Source organism: Sciurus vulgaris, assembly GCF_902686455.1.
Source record: "Sciurus vulgaris genome assembly, chromosome: X".
In the NCBI taxonomy this organism is placed as follows: domain Eukaryota; kingdom Metazoa; phylum Chordata; class Mammalia; order Rodentia; family Sciuridae; genus Sciurus; species Sciurus vulgaris.
In genome coordinates, this window is record NC_136471.1 from 120696142 (window position 1) to 120714942 (window position 18801).

Below are 18801 nucleotides of genomic sequence, written 5' to 3' on the forward strand. Positions count from 1 at the left end.
TTTTTCCTTTAAGAGCATGGTTTCTGATGTTTATAAAGAAGAGTAACCAAAACAGGAAAAATTAGCGGAAGAAGAAAAAAAAGAGACCTACTGAAGTTGGAGTTAACAGTCATGCAACATCAACAAAGGAATCACACCCAAGCTCTTTTCATGCAAACATGCATTAAGGAATGCCAGATGGGAATGTTTATAGAATACCAGCCACAATGACTATTTCTTAAAACTCGCACTACACTAAGTTACAGCATAATGGGAATGTGTTGCTAATTATTCCACTGCCCTGCCTTCTGGTTCCCACCACAAGGGAAAGCAGTTACAGGGGCATTTCCCATGGACACGTGGGGCCAGCTCCTGTTACCCTCCCCTACCACCTACTGGAAAGTGGGCAGAACCTCTCCTTCTCTACTTTAAAATAACAACCAATTTAGGCCCTCTGTGAGCCAATCTCCTTACAAAATTAAAGTAGGGCTTATAAAAATATAATTTATGGCACACCATCCTAAACCCCCTTTGATTTAGAAACAGAATACTAATTAAGCCCATTTCCCTGAGAAGACTAAGGAGTATTAAAAGCAGAGAAACAAGCCCCATGCCGTGATTCACCTTAACTACTTCACCGAGCACCAAGGAGGGTAGCTAGATGACTGACTTGTCAAGTGACCCAAAGTCTCCTGTTAACCTTTTGATTTAACCCATGTGAGAATCTATCCAAGAGTTAACAAAATAAGGCATAGAAACACAAGATTATGCTAAAGTCTGCCTTTCATTTAGTGGCAAGGTAAAGAAAGTATACTGAAAGACTAGGCCACTTGACATCTCCCGAAAGGAATCATTTGAGCAACACAAGGCAACAAGGGATGCAATGTGGGGTTCACTGGCTTAAGGAACAGGTTTTCAGATAAGAGGAAGGAATAAGTTCCAAGGCAGAGGACAAGAAAAGGGATCAGGCTCCACAAAGAAATCAGGAGGAAGGGCAGGTGGGGCAGGACAGTCAAAGTACAACCAGGAAGGGGAAGTTAAAGAAGTAAGAGAGGAGCTGAGTATGGTGGCACACGCCTGTCCTGTAATCCCAGTTACTCAGGAGGCTGAAGCAGGAAGATCACAAGTTCAAGACAAGCCTCAGCAACTGAGTAACACCCTGACTCAAAATAAAATTTTTTAAAAGGGCCAGGGGTGTAGTTCACAGTCAGAAAGTTCCTGGGTTCAGTTCCCAGTACTGCAAAAAGAAAAAGGTGAGCAAGGCTTGGCACAACAGCACCATAAAGACCAGGAAGAATTTGAGGGAAGGGAGGACTTGCAGTGCTTGAGGTCAGAGGGCCAGAGACTTAAGGAGGCATGCGGACAAGTCAAATGGCCAGTCCTTCTCCAGTTCAACATTGGCATCCACAGTCTCCTGTGAGGTATGGAAAGGGTTCCCAGCCGCCACCTTCCCTCCCGCATTCATTGCAGAGCAACAGGCCCTGTTCCAAGCCAGCCCACAAACAGATGGTAACAGTTTCTTTCAGCTCTGTCCAGAAGGGGAGCAGAATTTCATTCCCAAAGTAGAAAGTGTGGTATTGCTGCTTTTATTACCCAGGAAGATAAAATCTGCTTTTTGAGCACTTCGCCAACATCATGAATATCCAGCTTTCTTCCCACTAACTTTAAATGGGCAGGTCTATCTACTACCATTTGTGTTTCTATGCACAATTCAAGGGTTTTTGCCTGAATGTATGTGCCAGACTATGAATCAACAATGAAATAGAATTTGAAAATATTACATAGTTTGAACTTTATGAATTTTGTGATGGCAAAAATCTCATTTCTATCAGAGTTGTCCCTGAGGAGGTACCTTCACCTTCCCTTTGTCTGGTTTTGCTATGGCAATACCAGCAAAGTGCACATTCAGGTAGGCCTTTTCAAAATGGACCTCCAAGGAGATTCCTAAGAACCTAGGAGGCACAAGAAAAATATATGCCACAGGAGAAGAGTACAAAGAAAGGCAAAGGACACATGTCAAACCTACCCAAACCTGGAGAGGGTCATGTGCTATGATGGATTCCAGATGAGAAACAAGGCCATGTGGGGGGCTGGGGAATCTGTACTTTGGAACTGTTCCAGATGGCTCCAAAACCGGAAATCAACATCACCAAGTCTTCATGACCTAAAGGTGGGTGGGCAACTTTCCATAAAGAGCCACATAAGAAAATGTTCAGGCTGTGCTGGCCAAGCAGGTCTCTACCACAGGTTCTTTTCTGTGTGTCTGTGCCTGTGTTTTATAACCCTTTAAAAATGCTTAGCTGGAAGGTCAGACAAGAACAAGCCAGTTGAGCAGGATTTGACCCAAGGGCTTCAGTTTTCTGACCCCTGGGTCTACTGTCTTTTTCAGCTCTAAATTCCTAACCAACAAGGCCATTAAAGTCAAACTTTACAGTCTAAATTTCCATAAGCGACTTCTTAGAACTTGAAACTAGAATAATCTGATAAATATTTCTTGCATTTAAGTTAGCAACTTATTAAATATTGGAAAAAACAAGAGCTGATAACCTATATGACCGGGACTCCTGCTTTTGAAAGTGTACATGTAAGCAACATTCACAATTAATGGAAACAACTCCACACTAGAGAATGAGAATATTTAAGAGTGTCAGTCTCCAACTTAATCTCAAATGGCTAATGTATGCTTCCATTTCAAGAAACCAGAAAAAGAGAAAACTAAACCCAAAGCAAAAGGAATGAAGGAACTAATAACAGAAATCAATGGAATTAAAAATAGGAAAGAAAAAAAAACAATGAAGCAAAAGGCTGTTACTTTCAAAAGATCAATAAAATGACAAAGTAGCAAGACTGACAAAAAAGAGAAGACACGGATTGGCAATATCAAGAAAAATGGGGTATTATTACAGATCCATAGGCACTAACAGGCACAAACAACTCTACACACTCAAGTTTGATAATTTATGAATGAAAAGGGCCAATTCCTATCAACAACACAAACTATCACAACTTACCTAATAAGAAACAGGCAATATGAACAGTCCTATAACTATTAGGGAAACTAAATTTATAATTTAAAAGAAAGAAATCCTGAGGCTCAGAGGGTTTTCCTGGACAATTCTACCAAACATTTTAAGAATTAACAGCAATTCTTCGGTTTCTTCCAGAGAAAATAGCAAAGGAGGGAAAGCCTCCCAATTTTATGAAGTCAGAATTATCCTAATATGAAAACCAGACAAAGATAGTGCCAAAAAAGAAACCTGTAGCAGGGCACTGTAGCATATACCTGTAATCCCAGCAGCTCAGGATGCTAAGGCAAGAGGATCACAAGTTCAAGGACAGCCTAGGTGACCTATTGAGACTCTGTCTCAAAATTTAAAAAAGGGGAGGGGGGGCTGAGGATGTAGCTCAGTGGTAAGAGGGCCCCTAGTTTCAATCCCCAGGATGGGGGGGGTGGAATCTAAAGGAAAAAAAAATCACATGCATCACATTAATTGAAGCAGAAAACATTTGCCAAAATCCAACACCCATTCAACAAAAAATTTTAAAAATTAAAAAAAATAAAACAGGAGAACTTCCTCAACTTGATAAAGATCATCTACAAAAATCCTATAGCTAACATAATACTCAATGATAAAAGACTGAATGATTTCCCCCTAACATGGTTAACAAGGCAAGTATATCTGCTATTCAATACAGTAAACAAAGTGTAACCAGCTCAGTAAGGAAGGGCACAGAGAAGTTAACAACTTGCTTGAAGTCACAGCTGGTAAGTGATCAAGACAGGATTCAAACCCAAGCAGCTGGGCTCCAAGTCCCAATACTTCTAATCATAGGAACTCCACTAATAACTTATCATTCACAAGGTGCTTTTTTTAAAAAGCCCTATAATGTTCGTGCACCTCATACCAAAGGGAGTTAAGGTGATGGTATGCTTTCCTCTCTCTAACATCAAGACCTGCCCTAGACTAGAAAAACCCCACTTAGGAATACCAAATATATGTACAGAAAGACCTGTGACCCTCTTTCTTAAAATTCCAGAATTGAGCCACTTAGCTTCAGCATTATACTGTTCAAAGACCCAATGTTAAACCCCATTTATAAAACCTATGTCACCTATTTCCCAAAGCATGATCCAGGACATGAGTCCCAAAAATACTTCAAGAAAAAGGGTTCTTCATTGAACCAAGTTTCAGAAACATTCTATATTCATCTCTATCAAAGGTCAGGAGGGAAATCTGGAATGCCCATTCCAGTCTTATTTGGCCATTAGGATCTGAAGTCTTACTGAAAGACACAATTCAACATTAAACATAACAATGTCCTAAAAATTGCTGGGGATTGTTACTGGAGAGATTTCCATTCTAGGGAAAAGGTAGTCAAGTAACACAAACACCTAAGTGATACCTTAAAAAATAAAATATCCTTTAAAAATTCTGCTTTAATTACTTAGCCCTTTAACTAAGTAGACAAGCCTTCAAATCACAGGCCAACTATTATTTTCTACCTCTTCTCCTGCCAGCAGAACTTTCCAAGTCTTTCACTAAGTTACATTCGCACCTCTTTATAATTGAGCATCTTTATCCACTGGCGCAATTTCAAAGTACTAGGCCCTAAGTATTGCAATTAGTGTTAAGTATTTTATGTATTATTTGACAGTCTTCCAAACATTTTATTGGCCATCCCACCCAACAAATGCAGTGTGTGGGATTTTGGTATCATTAGCACCTTCATGGAGAGGGAGGAATTAAGATGCACATTAAACTACCGAGAGACAGAGTCAGAGTCAAGTCAGCTCAGAAAATCTAGATCATGCTACTGGCTCTTACCAACTCCTTCTGAGTTTGGCTTAAAACATAAATGCATTTGATCACCAGTATTGAAACTGACTGAATTTGCCACCGCCCCCACCCCACCCCCTGACCCTGCTTCCTAACAGGAAGCTAAAGGAGCCACAATCCTTGACCCTGACTGGCACTCAAGAAGATGGGAGCAGAGATGAAGATTGCCCACTCAGGCCTGTCTAGGTGCAGACTAACTAAATCTACATTATCTACATCTTCCTGCCCATATATCACTTTCCTGCCTCTTCTCCTTTAAAAAGTTCTGCTAATTTTCAGGAATTTCAGAGATGGAAGATTTGTTTTGTTCCGTTTTGGTACCAGGGATTGAACCCAGAGGTGCTTAACCATTAAGCTACATCCTTAGCCCAGAGATGGAAGTTTTTTTTTTTTTTTTTTTTTTTTTTTTTTTTTTTTTTGCGGTGCTGGGGATCGAACCGAGGGTCTATGCTTGCAAGACAAGCACTCTACCAACTGAGCTATATCCCCAGTCCGAGATGGAAGTTTTGAAACAAGTACATTTCTTCCACTTTCCTTCAGCACTGGCCTTGAATAAAATCTCTTTTCCCACCAATCTGACTCCAAATATTTCTGGAGCAGAAAGTGTCAGGGCCTAGCCTCTTTCTTCCCCTGGCAGGATCTTGTGCTATCCAGTAACAGTTTTGGCAAGCCAGACAGGAGTAAAATCCTGCCTTGAGCAAAAGAACTCAGGCCAGCAGCAATCTCTCAGGAGGAAAGGACTTTGGGCTGAAACACTCTTGCAACTAGCCTAATTCACAGTTGGAATGATTGGGAAGGGTCCCACAGCTGCCTGGAGATATTAAATCCTGAGGGGATTTGTCTTTTTCCTTCCTGATGCAACTTTGGCTGCTTAAAAATTGCTTAATTAGGGCTGAGGTTGTGGTTCAATGGTAGAGCACTTGTATTGCATGTGTGGAGCACTGGGTTCAATCCTCAGCACCACATAAATAAATTAAAAAAAAGAAGTATCCATCTACAACTAAAATTTTTCTTTTAAATATTGCTTAATTGGTGAGGAAAATGAGATTATTTGAAAAGATGAATGGGTCAATGTTGGTAGACCCACTAGGGTGCACAGCGTGGATTTTTATCACCACCAGTTGAGGTTTTTGGACCTTGAGTGGGGATCATTTTGCAGTACCAGCAATAAACAACCTGGGTTATTTAGGCATTTGGAATTTAAGATGCTTGGAGCTTGAGTAACTGTTCTAAGCCATTTGCTTTTTGGGTCCTGGTCAATAAGATGAAATTCAGAGGACAAAAAATTTTCCAACAATTACACTGGTTTGATGAGTGTTCCTTTGTTCGTTTGTTCAATTTTGTTTGGAAAAAAGATTACATCATGGCCTATATATCTAAAAGTGCATGGTATTTTAGTACAACCGTTTCATATTGTTTGTTGAGTTGACAAGTGGCTTTGACAGGCTATATTCTGATGGCTGTAGCAACAGATTTATCTACTGGCATGGGAAATTGCATTTCAGAAGAACATGCCCCGTTACTGGGTTGGAAGGAACTGTGAGAAGTTCATCCTGAAGGCACAAAGTAAGGGTGAACTCACATCTAACCCCTTTCACCCCTCAGTGTGTGGGTTTTTTTCCATGACATGTAAGATGGATTTCTCCAGCCCACCAGTGAAACAGTGGAAGAAATTCTAAAAGTGACACATTTTACTGACCCAAAACACTTCCAGGGTATAGTCTTTTCTTCAGTTATCAGAGGGGCCTCTATCAAAACAAAAAATGGACAAAATTTATCTGCAGTCTCTTTGGGCTCATGATATTCTTTTCTTTTTGGTGAATTCACCTTTCATTCTGTGCCCTTAAATTATATATGCTTTTGTTTGTCTAATTGAGGCTTTTCATTTTCTCTGAGGTATTTTCCATCTCTGAAATGGAAACTTGTTCTACAAGTTTTGCTGCCCTTGGTCTTTAAGATGTAAATTTTCTACCTGGTCCCAAGGTGGAAATGCAAATTGGACTTAACAGATTGCTTTCGATATCAGGTCAAAAGTCTGACTTTTTAATTTTTTGTTGTTGTTGTTGTTGTAGATGGACACTTACCTTTATTTATTTATTTATATGTGGTGCTGAGGATCAAACCCAGTGCCCCACACATGCTAGGCAAGTGCTCGACCACTGAGCCATAATCTCAGCCCCAAAAAAGTCTGACTTTAAAAACCAGCAAATTTTAAATCTGTTTTAAAATGTTATTGTACATACCTATATTTTGTATGCATGTTTTCTATTTGCATGGAACCAAACTGACTTAGAAAATTTTCCCAAATGTCTCTTGATTCATATGTCTTTAGCAAATCTGTAATAAGCAATTTAAACATAAGAATGTCTTTAAAATCTAGCAGCTAATTTTTCTGGTCTACTAAGCAATTAGAATATCTGTCTCCAGATATTTAAGATATGGTGTTAGCCAGGTGTGATGGCACACACCTGTAATCCCAACGGCTCAGTAGGCTGAGACAGGAGGATGGGGAGCCAGCATCCGCAACTTAGTGAAACCATGTCTCTAAATAAAATATAAAAAGAGCTGGGGAAGTGTTTGGATGGTTAAGTGCCTCTGAGTTCAACCACCAGTACAAAAAAAAAAAAAAAAAAGATATAGTGTTCAGTGTTTTCTATAGCAATCTCTTAAGACCTTTTTGACACACACAAAAAAAAATACTTAAAATGATAACTATGCTTGATTTCCATGCAACTTAATGATAGCTATTGAAATTAGTAAATTAAATATATAGGGGAGGCATTTTTGATTCTTAAAAATGTAGTTTTTTAAATTATTTTATTTTTACAAGGAAACCTTAATCCAGAGCTAGAATGTTCTGTTTCCTTTTAGTAAGTGTGTAATGCTTATACCTACATATGCCACTCATGGTTTGTCTAAAACATTAATTGTTCAACAGATTTGGAAATTCACAAGTGAGCCTATTTCCTTGTTCTAGTTCTGAAATAAGCCAAAGAAAATACATGATTTAAAATGCTAATGACCTATGTACAGTTCATGTTTCTGATTTCTGGAATGACTTCATTTTAAAATGAGTTAAAAATTGAAGTTTGTTAATTGACCATAAATCCTAATAGTTCTTTCAATTTATTTTAATTTTTGGTATTTGGGACTGAGCGCAGAAGCACTTTCCAACTAAGCTTTATCCCCAGTCCTTTGTATTTATTTTTTTTATTTTGAGACACAGTCTCCCCAAGTTGCCGAGTCTGGCTTGAAACTTGTAATCCTCCTGCCTCAGCCTCCAAAGTCACTGGGTTTACAGGTGTGCACCACACCTGGCCTAATAGTACTTTCAAAAATTAACTATCAGGGCTGGGTTTGTGGCTCAGTGGTAGAGCACATTTCTAGCATGTGTGAGGCACTTGGTTCAATTCTCAGCAACACATATAAGTAAATGAATAAAATAAAGGTCCATCCACAACAAAAAATACAAATATAATTTTTTTAAATTAACTATCAGTCAACAATGTGCTCCACTCCATTTTTTAAAATGTTAAAAGGATTTTGTGCTTGTCTGATGTCAGAAGCCTAGTAATGCTTAAATTCTAGAGAAACTTAAAATAATTTTTTTATATTTTTAGTTGTAGCTGGACACAATACCTTGATTTTACTTATTTTTATGTGGTGCTGCGAATTGAACCCAGCACCTCACACATGCTAGTCAAGTGCTCTACCACTGATCTACAAACCCAGCCCTTAAAACCATTTTTAAAATGCATTTTTCCCACATTTTTTACTGGTGCATTATATTGTACATACTAATGGGATTAAAATGCATTCATAAGTAGGATCCAAAAGTTTTGCAATTACTAAACCACTCTTAGTACAGTTTACAATAAAACTTTAAAAATCTGAGGCTGAGGCTGAATATAATGTTGTTGTAATTGTTGTAGGCGTAACTAAATTGTCCAAGTTACAAATTCTCAAAGTGATGATAATGCCTTCTTTTTTTTTTTTTTTTTTTTTTTTTGCGGTGCTGGGGATCAAACCCAGGGCCTTGTGCTTGCAAGGCAAGCACTTCTACAGATTGAGCTATCTCCCCAGCCCTATAATGCCTTCTATATTGTTTGTAGTCATTTTTATATAATGTGAGCTATGTCTCTGTGTTAATAAGAGGCATTTCTGCTTTGTTCATCCTCCATCTCAAGACAAAGATTTTAATATGTGTAAGACTGGCTATTTTTAAAAAAGTTCTTCTCAAACTATTTACATTGTGTTGTGACTTAGTTTACAAAGTACATTTCAGCACATATGTATGTTCCTAATTGATAAATGATATTAATTACTGTAACTTATGTTCAAAGTTTTTATAGTTCTATAAAATGTACCTAAATTTTAAAGATGCTTTCTACTCAATGGTAATTAACCTTAATTAACATAAGAAGGACTCTAGGTGACAGACACTTTCCACTCTAACACAGATAAGACAGGATTGCTTTGTACAGAAGAGTTGCTTTTGGGGGAGGGATGGGGGTTAAGATAACAAAACTAAAGAGGTTGTGTTTATTCAAACCTATTATACAGACTGGATTGCCTTGCATTTTTCTGGTCTAAGAGTTAACCTTTCAAAAAAAAATTTCTATTGCTTAAAATTGGCTAAAAGGTGGGGTCTTCTGATGCTGACTCAAACTGTCTTGTCACTTCCCCTCCAATGTGGAAATACTCAGATAAAAGAAGCAGGGTATGTGGTGGTGAACGCCTATAATCCAAGCTACTTGGGAGGCTGAGGCAGGAGGAATACAAGCTCAAGGCCAGACTGGGCAATAAAGTGAGACCCTGTCTCAAAATTAAAAATGAAAAGTGCTGTGGATGTGTTGCAGTGGTAGAACACCCCTTGGTTCAATCCCCAGTACTGCAAAAAGAAAGAGAGAAAAAAAGGAAGCGGAGAGGAGGGAGGAAAGCTCCTGCAACATGGAAGCCAAGATGCCTGCTTCAGAGAAAATCATTCAGAAACAAAATGGGAAATTCATGCAGCATCACTTGTCAAACCCCACCAAAAAATAAACAGCTGGAAGGTCCTGAAAAGCAAGTTCTGGCAAACTAATGTTAAAGTCCTTCCTTTCCGCAGAGCTATTAAACATTTCAAAATTTGCCTCCTTCAGGAATAAGCATCTGACCTCTTATGTTCAAGTTCTACACACTGATCCAACAATGAACTATCAGGCAGGTGACCTGGAAGCTGCAATTCCCTCGAGTTCAAGTTCGAAGGTATGAAATAAGCAGGGGCATGTGAAACATATTGAATTTGCCACTCCCATCCCCAAAAAGGAACTTTTGTTGAAAGAAGGAAGCTAAAGGAGCTGCAACCCCTGACCCTAACAGGTACTAAAGAAGATGGGAGCAGAGAGGGAGACTGCCCACTCAGTCTTATCTAGCAGCATGCTAACTAAATCTACATATCTACATGTCCTACCTTTTTGTCACTTGCCTCTTCTCCTTTAAAAGCTCGGCTAATTTTCAGGGATTTCAGAGATGGAATTTTTGAAACAATTCAGTTTCTTCCATCTTCCTTCAAAGATGGCTTTGAATAAAGTCTCTTCCTACCAATTTGACTGTGAATTCATTTTCTGGAGCAGCAAGCATTATGGCCTAGCCTCTTTCCTCTCCAGATGAGATCTTGTGCTGTCTGGTCACAGTATTGTCACTCCCTCAGTGACTTCTACCTGAATACAGGTAACAGTATCAATTTAATGAAATCCAGGCCCACCACACCTTAGGGCTGCAGAGTTGTTTTTCCTGGTGTCTGGAAAAGTGCCTAGTAGTAAGGATTTAAAAGAGCATTTGTGCTGGTTTACATACTTGGTTTGCAGACTCAATTGAGGAGGTTTCCTGCCTTTTCAAAAGAACCGAGCCTATAATTAAACTGCCGTGAAATGGTGGTTGGAGTCACAGTACACACCAGCAAGCTTGGGTTACAACTGCAGTGAAATAGTAGATTTAAACGCCTAGAATATGCATTGACTTCCAAAAACTAAATTCAATAATAGAGTTATTGAACACTTTTTAAACAGACACCCAACCACAGTCCAGTAGTTTTTTTTTGGTTTTGTTTTTTGTTTTCCTTACCAAGGCTGGTCTCAAACTTGTGATCCTCCTGCTCCAGCCTACTGAGTGGCTGGGATAACAGTGTGCACCACTGTGTCAACTCAACTGTCCAGTAATTTTTTAACTAATCCTTACCTGAAGAGGGTTAGTATAACCGGATTAATATAACCATGGTTGCAATTTAAATTCTAAAGTCCATTAATTCCAAATCTTCCAGATAACAAATCCGAAACCAAAAGCTCTAACTTTTCAAAGTTATTAAATAGGGCTGGGAATGTGACTCAGTAGTGGTAGAGCACTTGCCTAACATGCACAAGGCCCTGAGTTCCATCCCCAGCAATGGAAAACAAACAAAAAAAGCTATGAAATAAAGGCCACGGCACTTCAGTCTTCATCTTATAAGGGTGGCTTGGGCCTGTGACTGCCAATTCAAGTACAGTCAATTTAATTATATACTGAGGGGATGAAAAGATTTCAAATTGGTAACTCCTCCACTGTAAAAAAAAAAAAAGCACAAGACAAATTGTCTACCAGTTATTTAATTGGAAAATGGTCTCCATAATGGCTCAGGCAGAGCCTCAGATTACTTGAAAAAGCATCTCTGCCCTAATAGCAAGGGGGTGGATGGGCACTGTCAGGGCCTTGCTAATGGAGTCACTTTTGTTAACTGTCAATATTACTCCCAGAGCACTCAGAACAAGAGAAAACTACCCAATGAGCCCTAGAAGAGGCTACCTGATAAACTAAAAACTAATTTTACCATATGCTATTTATATTGGTTTAAAGAAATGGGTATAACATAGGAACTATGCTATAAATTGAATCATTATGGTTTATATAACTTTTTAATGGCAAGTCCACAAAATGAATTCCCAGCACCAGATTATTCATGTTAAGAGTCATCTGGAGCATGATCGGTGCAATTAAGAATCTTGTAGAGTTGGGGGAAAGAAAGCTTAATAAAGAAAAAAAAAATCACAGTAACACAAAAGCACACATCAAGGAAGACAGACTCCAACCAGGACCTCACCCAAGCAGTACATAAAACATTTTCAAATATAATTAATGAGAAAAGATTCATGCAAGGCACCAAAAGAAATTTCTTGCCCCAAAGTTATTCAATTCTGAGTTCAGGAGCCACCTGGCCACTTGAAAGTTTAGTGAGAGACTCAGAGCAAGAGATTTGGGTGTGTTGAGAGAAGAGAAAGAACCAGGTAGAAATGGATATTCTGTGTTCATGTGGAGTTTAGCCTTTATCCAGTGGCAATGGGGATCCGTAGGAGGGTTTTAAAATGAGAAAAGGGACGGGTCCTATTGAGTCCCTAATGACTAATCCCTTCCCAAAACACAGAGACAAATGGGAGGCTGTGGCCAAGAAACTGACATCAGGAATCAGATGAGCAATGAATTTGAGAGCATTCAGCAGGTAGAATCAACAGGACTTAAGTTAAGAACTAAATGGTAGCTGGAGTGAGGTGGGTGTGTCAAAGGTTTCTGGCACAAATTTTTGTGTTTTTAAGGGGGAACCACTCACAGTGGTCCTTATACTTTCATCAACATCAGAATTACTGGAAGATGATTAAAAATGCAAATTGCAGGAACTAATCCCCCCACAAACACAGAAGACTGTGATTTGACTCAATCTACAGTATGGCCCAAGCTTACATTCCCCACTCCCAAGGCTCCATTGTTAAAGCTACAGCACAGGTGCACATGTTATTTATGACAATGGGGATAAAGTGTAATGGAATAGGGGATAAGTAGAAGGCTGAAGGAGTTGGGGGTGGGGGAGATGCTCTTTTTACTTTTGAACAAGAAAAAAAACTAAATGCAATTAAAATGGATTGTTTAGGTTTTATACTTAAGACAGTTATAGCTACTTAAAACATACAAAGTCCGCTTCCACCAGAAAGAAGCTCACCAAATACACAGGAGAAGGGAAGCTTGTTGGATGAGCGTAATGGTTCGGGAAATCAGGGAAGGGTCACCTCAAGCCACAGGCTGTGCCTGGTAGGAAGTGCTGGCCAAGCCATGGGTTCCTAATACCTTTAGAGGAAGGTAAGACCCATCCTCCCTCTCTAACAATTTATGCGTATACTGGAGACTTCCAAGAAGGAGCAGGTTAATTTTGACGATTTGTCAACCAGATTACTGAAATGCTTAATCAAAACATAAACCAGGATTTTACCTTTGGGGCAGTATTGACATTTTGGGCTCTCAATGCTGTCGGGGGACATACTGGGCATTTTTAAGATGTTGACCAGGATCCCCGACTTTTACCTACTAGAGCAGAATAGCACCCCCCTCAGTTTGGCCAACCAAAAATGTCTCCTTAAACAGCCAAATGTCCCCACACAGGGTAGCAGTTGATGGAACACACCCATTGAGGGTCAATGTCTTTAGACTAATAGACTTCCCAGTTACAAAAGCAGCAAAGACTTTGTAGTCAAACAGTCATGGCCCTGAATTCCACTTATATCACTTAAAAGTTTAAAAATTTAAATGGGACTATTTATTTATATTTAAAATGGAGACAACCCCTACCATACAGTTGTGATGATTATCTAAAATCATGTGTAATGCAATTAGGGCAATGCCTAGTCCCAGAGGCAATTAATATATTTTTCCCACAAACACATGCTTTGAAGAAAAAACAGATATCTGCCTTCAGCTAGCCTGGGTAAGAAACCTACTCCACGTAAGAAGAAAATTACAATATGATCATAGGCTATGAAAAGGCAGTCCCAGTTCTCTCCTTTGAGCCTGGACTCTAACCTGGGAGTTCAAGGATTCCCAATAAACCAGGAGACCCAATTCAGGGGGGTCTGTGAACTTGGGTGGGAAAAAATACACATTCTTATTTGCACTAGCCAAAATTCAACCTTTTTTCCATTTATACTTGTAGGCCAAAAACTATACATTATCAACTACTCCTGGTTATTATTACCAATTAAAAAACAGACTTCTGTGTCACATATACATTATAGCTGAAAATGCTGATTTTTCTCAGTTCTATTTCAAAATTATGTAAGTTATTAGCCCTGCTGATACCATATTGCTATTTTTTGTGTTAATACAGCAGCATATTTATCACATTTGGGGATTTTGTATTTTGAAAATTATATTTTAAATAATTGGGTTACTTTATGCATTTAAAATGCTTATTCTGAGAAGTGGTCTATAGGCTTCCCTGATGAGGGTCAATGGCAGAAGAGTCCCTACACCAAACCTTTTCTGCCAAGTCCATATGTCCGAAGTAGCTTTCTACCCTTTCACATTTCCAAACTCAGGACCTGCCCTCAAAATTCTATAAGGGAAATATGTGTTGGCTGTCCCCTGATGGATGTGAATCAGCATTCCACCTTTATTGTAAAATAAATTTGGTCCATTTAATCAGCATTTACCAACCATCTATCATGTTCTAGAGCTGTCTCCAGGATACAAACTCCAGACATCTGTCTTTGATGATATGCCCAGTCCAAGAAACAAAATGGACATAAAAAGCAAGATTGGAGACCTTTCCAGAGTTGACCAACCCCCTAGAGACTTCTCCAAAGGGCACCTCACTCACTTCTGCATATCCAGCACCCTATGGGCATAAGGGACCAGGAACGAAACATGTGTCCTCCACTAACTCAGAGATGCCTAAACTATAGAGATGTGGAATGAATTTATTCTTGTTAACCTCAGGCTGAAAAAAATCTCAAAATGTTTTCTGGGCTCAAGAGTCCTCAGAGTCCAATACTTCACTTATAAAATGACCAAATATGAGGTTTTCTTTCTTTTTAATTTTGTTTTTATTTTGTTCTTTTTTAGTAAAAATAATTGTCTGGGTTACCTCATTAGCCAGAACACTAAACAGCACCATCAGACCCAACCTACTACTATTGATCTTGGTGGTCTAGTAGCTGGGTACTAGCTGGCTTGCATCCTTAACTAAGCTATATGAAATCGCAACATAATAACATACCTAAGTGGTTCAAGTTTAATTCCACTAAAATCACATCATGGAACTACAGCATTAGAAGGATTACTGACAAATGGGAAAAAAAGAACATGAATCCAGGCTCCACAGGCATTTGACTCACCCTTGAGTCACATCCAATATTCACATGCCAAGAGTAATGCCTTTTGACTCATTATCATCAATTAAAATAAACGTTTATGGAGACCTCACACGTAGATTTCTCACCAAGTATCCCTCTTTGAAAGAGAATAGAATTTAGAAGATTCTGGTCTAGCCAGATCCCCTTATTTTCCAAATGTAGATCTGGACAGAAAGGCTTCGCACCAAATGTAGTGACTGGGGCAGAAATACAGTAAGAATCAGCTTTCCTTTTGTGTAAGGACTCAAGATCTGACATAGATGCATATACACATATTCCCCCACAAAGTTATTTGTTCTAGAATGTTCTTCACTTTGTCATCAAAGCTTTCTTATCTCTGATTAACAACAGACTGGAAATTAAAATATTAATAGCTAATGTTTGATCTTTCCCTCTTAAGAGCCTTGTATCCTACTTTACATGTGTACCCACACACCTTTTTATCACCCATCATTTTACTTGACTTTCTTCACACAACTATATTTAAATGTCACATTCACAACTGGACAACTTTGAACCTGCCAGTTTCTCCTCCTCTCCTCCAAACTGTGCACCCATGGTTCTTTCTCCCTCTCTGACCAGTGTCAGCTCAAAGCATTGAAATTTTTCTCCCTTTTGCTTCCTATAGTCATGTGAAAGTTTTTTCCCCACTTGGAGAACACAGACAGGAAAGAAGTAGCCTGTTGTGAGCCAGCATTTCAGGAGGCAATACCTGAATTAAGCTGAAGGAGGTTTAAGACTCTAGAAAGGATTGAGGAAGTGTAGAATCCACAGGCCATACTGAGATCACTCTCCCTACAGCCTAGGGGAGAAAAAAACAAGCTGCACAAATATAAGTCAGGGTTCCCAAGGTGTTTACATCAGGAACACTTCCCAGACTCAGCCCTTATGGGTGAGTGACCATGATCCATTCAACCACAATTTCTCCATAAAGCCTCTTCCTCCTCACCACTCAATTGCATATACTAGAACCTCCACTAACACGTAACCCAAAAGCTGTCAGGGTAATTCTCAGCAAAAACTTAGCGATCTCAATCCCCTCCATCTCTACCACCTAAGTACCATTTCATCTCCAGATTCTCCCCAGCAGTCTCCCTTCCCTCCTCACCTAAGAAATGTGGGGATTAAAAGATGCATTATTTTCTCCAAGTCACTTCTGATCACCCAAATACACTGGTGTTGCCTAACAACTCTAGTTTATGGCTAGATCCTTAACAGTAAAAGCCCCAAGAGAATCCTAAGAGGTATGCACTGTTCCTTCTTTATCCCCCACCCGCCTCCCACACACAGGGAAGATGAGGCTTAGAAAGGTTGAGAAATTAACCCAAGTTCACATGCTGAGCCAATCAGGAAAAGCAGGACTCAAACCTAGATGTTGCTCTGAATCCTGTTTTATTAAATCTTGTGACATCTGAGATCCTTTAGATTTGAAGAAAATGCAAAGTGGGTCCCCAGAAGTTCAAAAAGTGTGTTAAAAAAATATTAACAGAAAAAGGCTACTCCATCTAATTAGTGAAAACGCTAGGTATGAAGATACGCTCCAAGGAGCACGTACGGAAAGTGCAGATGCAAGTCCGCACAGTCACAGGCTTAAAGGCCACCAGAAAAAGTACGGGCAGTCCCATCCCTCCTACCCCCACCCCCATGTTGGAGGCTCTCAAAGAAAAGAAGCCAGCAAAGCACCCCTCCCCTTCAAAATTCCTGCACACATTTCTGACTTTCCCAGCCCTCTCTGGTGTTGCGGGCTCTGCCTTCTGAGCCCTCTCTGATTAAGGGAGTTATAATTCCCGCGCCCAGATCTCATCCCTCCCCGCCCCCAATAATAATAATCGCTTCCTTTTCCCATCCCCCCTATCCCTTTCCGGGGTATCTGTCTTCTACGCAGTCGGCTAAGAATCCTGCAAGCACTGCGTGGCTGTGGTCCTACTCCAGCCTGAGCACCCCAAGAGGGGAAACCCCCGCCCCCAAGAGGGAAATTTACCCGCCTGCAAGCACAGGAAAAGGTGGCGCGGGCAACCTCGCGCGGCGCACGCCCCCAGCCCAGGCCTGCGGTGCAGGTCACGCCTCGCTAGCTCCAACGCGCTCCTGCACCCCCGCCCTATGGGGGGATCCGACAGCGCCCTGTAGTCTGAAAGGGATCCCCTGGTAAAGAGCAGGAGTAGCGAGCCGTCTTAGGGTGTGGGTGAACGGTCAGGGCCCGGAAGGACAGTGAAGCGGGCGGACACCCGACGCGGCCCCTTCAGGCCCCGCACTGCGGCCGGGACACAGCACCGGGCGAACATGAGCGCGGCGCTAGCAAGAGTGCGGCCTCCGCCCGACCGCCAGTGCACGAGGCCCCGCAGCGCGCCTGGCGCGGCAGCCTGGGAGACGCTGGCGCCTCGCGGGCCGCCCGCATTGTTCAGCCCGCCGCGCGCGCCCCGCCTGGCCCTGGCCCCGGCCCCAGCCCCAGCCCCAGCCCCAGCCCAAAGGGTGGCGGGGGCAGCGGGGGCAGCAGCGCCAGGGCCGGGCAGGTGGCGGCCGGCGCCCTCACCTTTGGCGCCGAGCATGAAGTCCAGCGTGCTGTGCCTTGCTGCTGCCATAGTGAGGGGAGGCCCTGTGCCATGCCTGGGGGAGGCGGCCGCGGAAGACTGGGGGGCCGCGCAGCGTGTCAGGCTGCGGGCGGCGGGGAGTGAGCTGCGCCGGGGGAGGCCAGGAGTAGGAGGTGGGCGGGGCCGCTGGGAGCGACCCTGGGCGCGGGGGCGGGGCCGGGCCCGCCTCCGGGAGGGAGGGAGCCGGGACGCCTCCAGCCCCGAACTTGCAGCGCGGGGTGTGAGGCCTTACTAATGGTGGAAACGTGGGCGCTGTGCTCCCCGGCGTGCGTCACCAATGGCCGCGCCCTGAGCCCAGGATCAGGCCGGCGCTCCCGCCATCCGTTAGGTCACCTTAGGTTTAAACAGCGCAGCGCGACTTCCGGGGGGCCCACCCCCTGCACTTCCCCATATACCTCCCTCCAAGCCAAGGCCCCTTTTATTTCTCTGCCAAATCAAGAAAATAAAATGCTAGGATCCACCCCTGTATTCTTAAGTACAGCTTGCCTTTTCAGTTAAACTCATTAGGATTAGTCCTATCATTATTATTAACCAAGGTCTGCTTTTCATTTGAGGTCAGAATGAGAAGCTCAGAGAAGAAAGAGGATAACATTGTTGCTAATGTTGTGGTGGGAAATTGCAGATTTGGGAAGCTCCTTCTCCAGCAAGACTCTTCCATTGCTGGTGCCTCTATTCATGGCAATAGGCCTTCCTTGGTGGACTAATTTTTTTTACATTGAGGTTATAGCTAGTATTCAACAAACTGAGATCAGAAAGAGCAAGAGTGTTTGTGGATGAAAACTCTCCTTTATTGTGCTGACAAATATCCCTGGGCAAATGCCTCTACTATCCCACAGGCTCAGGTGCCTCTCTGGACCACAGGAATTGCTCTAACAGCTAGATGAAATTTAGATCAGTGAACTCATATGCTTCCACAAAAGCAACAAGAACCTGGATTTGAAACTTCTCTGTCCTCCACGCAGTTCCTAATGACTGTTTTGCTGAGTCCTTCATGGTCCTACAACAACCAGGCAATGTCTTCAGGAGTATTCTTCAACAGCTCTTTCTCTGATAAGAGCTGAATCCTGTTTCAACACCCACGTTAATTTTTTCCCCTACCCATGGCCACCTGCATGTTACTCTGCTCTACTTCTGTGAAGCCCTATTCCTCAGTTTTGTTAGCTATTTGACTTTCTCCCCCTTCAGTACCTCTAAATGAGCCTGCAA

At 41.5% G+C, this 18801-nt stretch overlaps 1 protein-coding gene across 1 annotated transcript in view; it reads right to left on the bottom strand.

Annotated features, from left to right (window-relative positions):
• The window catches only part of SMS (spermine synthase), a 51330-nt gene extending 33729 nt beyond the window's left edge, over positions 1-17601 (bottom strand). The window contains exon 1 of the mRNA XM_079122987.1: positions 17538-17601. Within this exon, the coding sequence (XP_078979113.1) occupies positions 17538-17586 (49 nt within the window). The 5' untranslated portion in view covers positions 17587-17601. The remainder of the gene's footprint in view (positions 1-17537) is intronic.
• Between the last annotated feature and the right edge of the window lie 1200 nt (positions 17602-18801).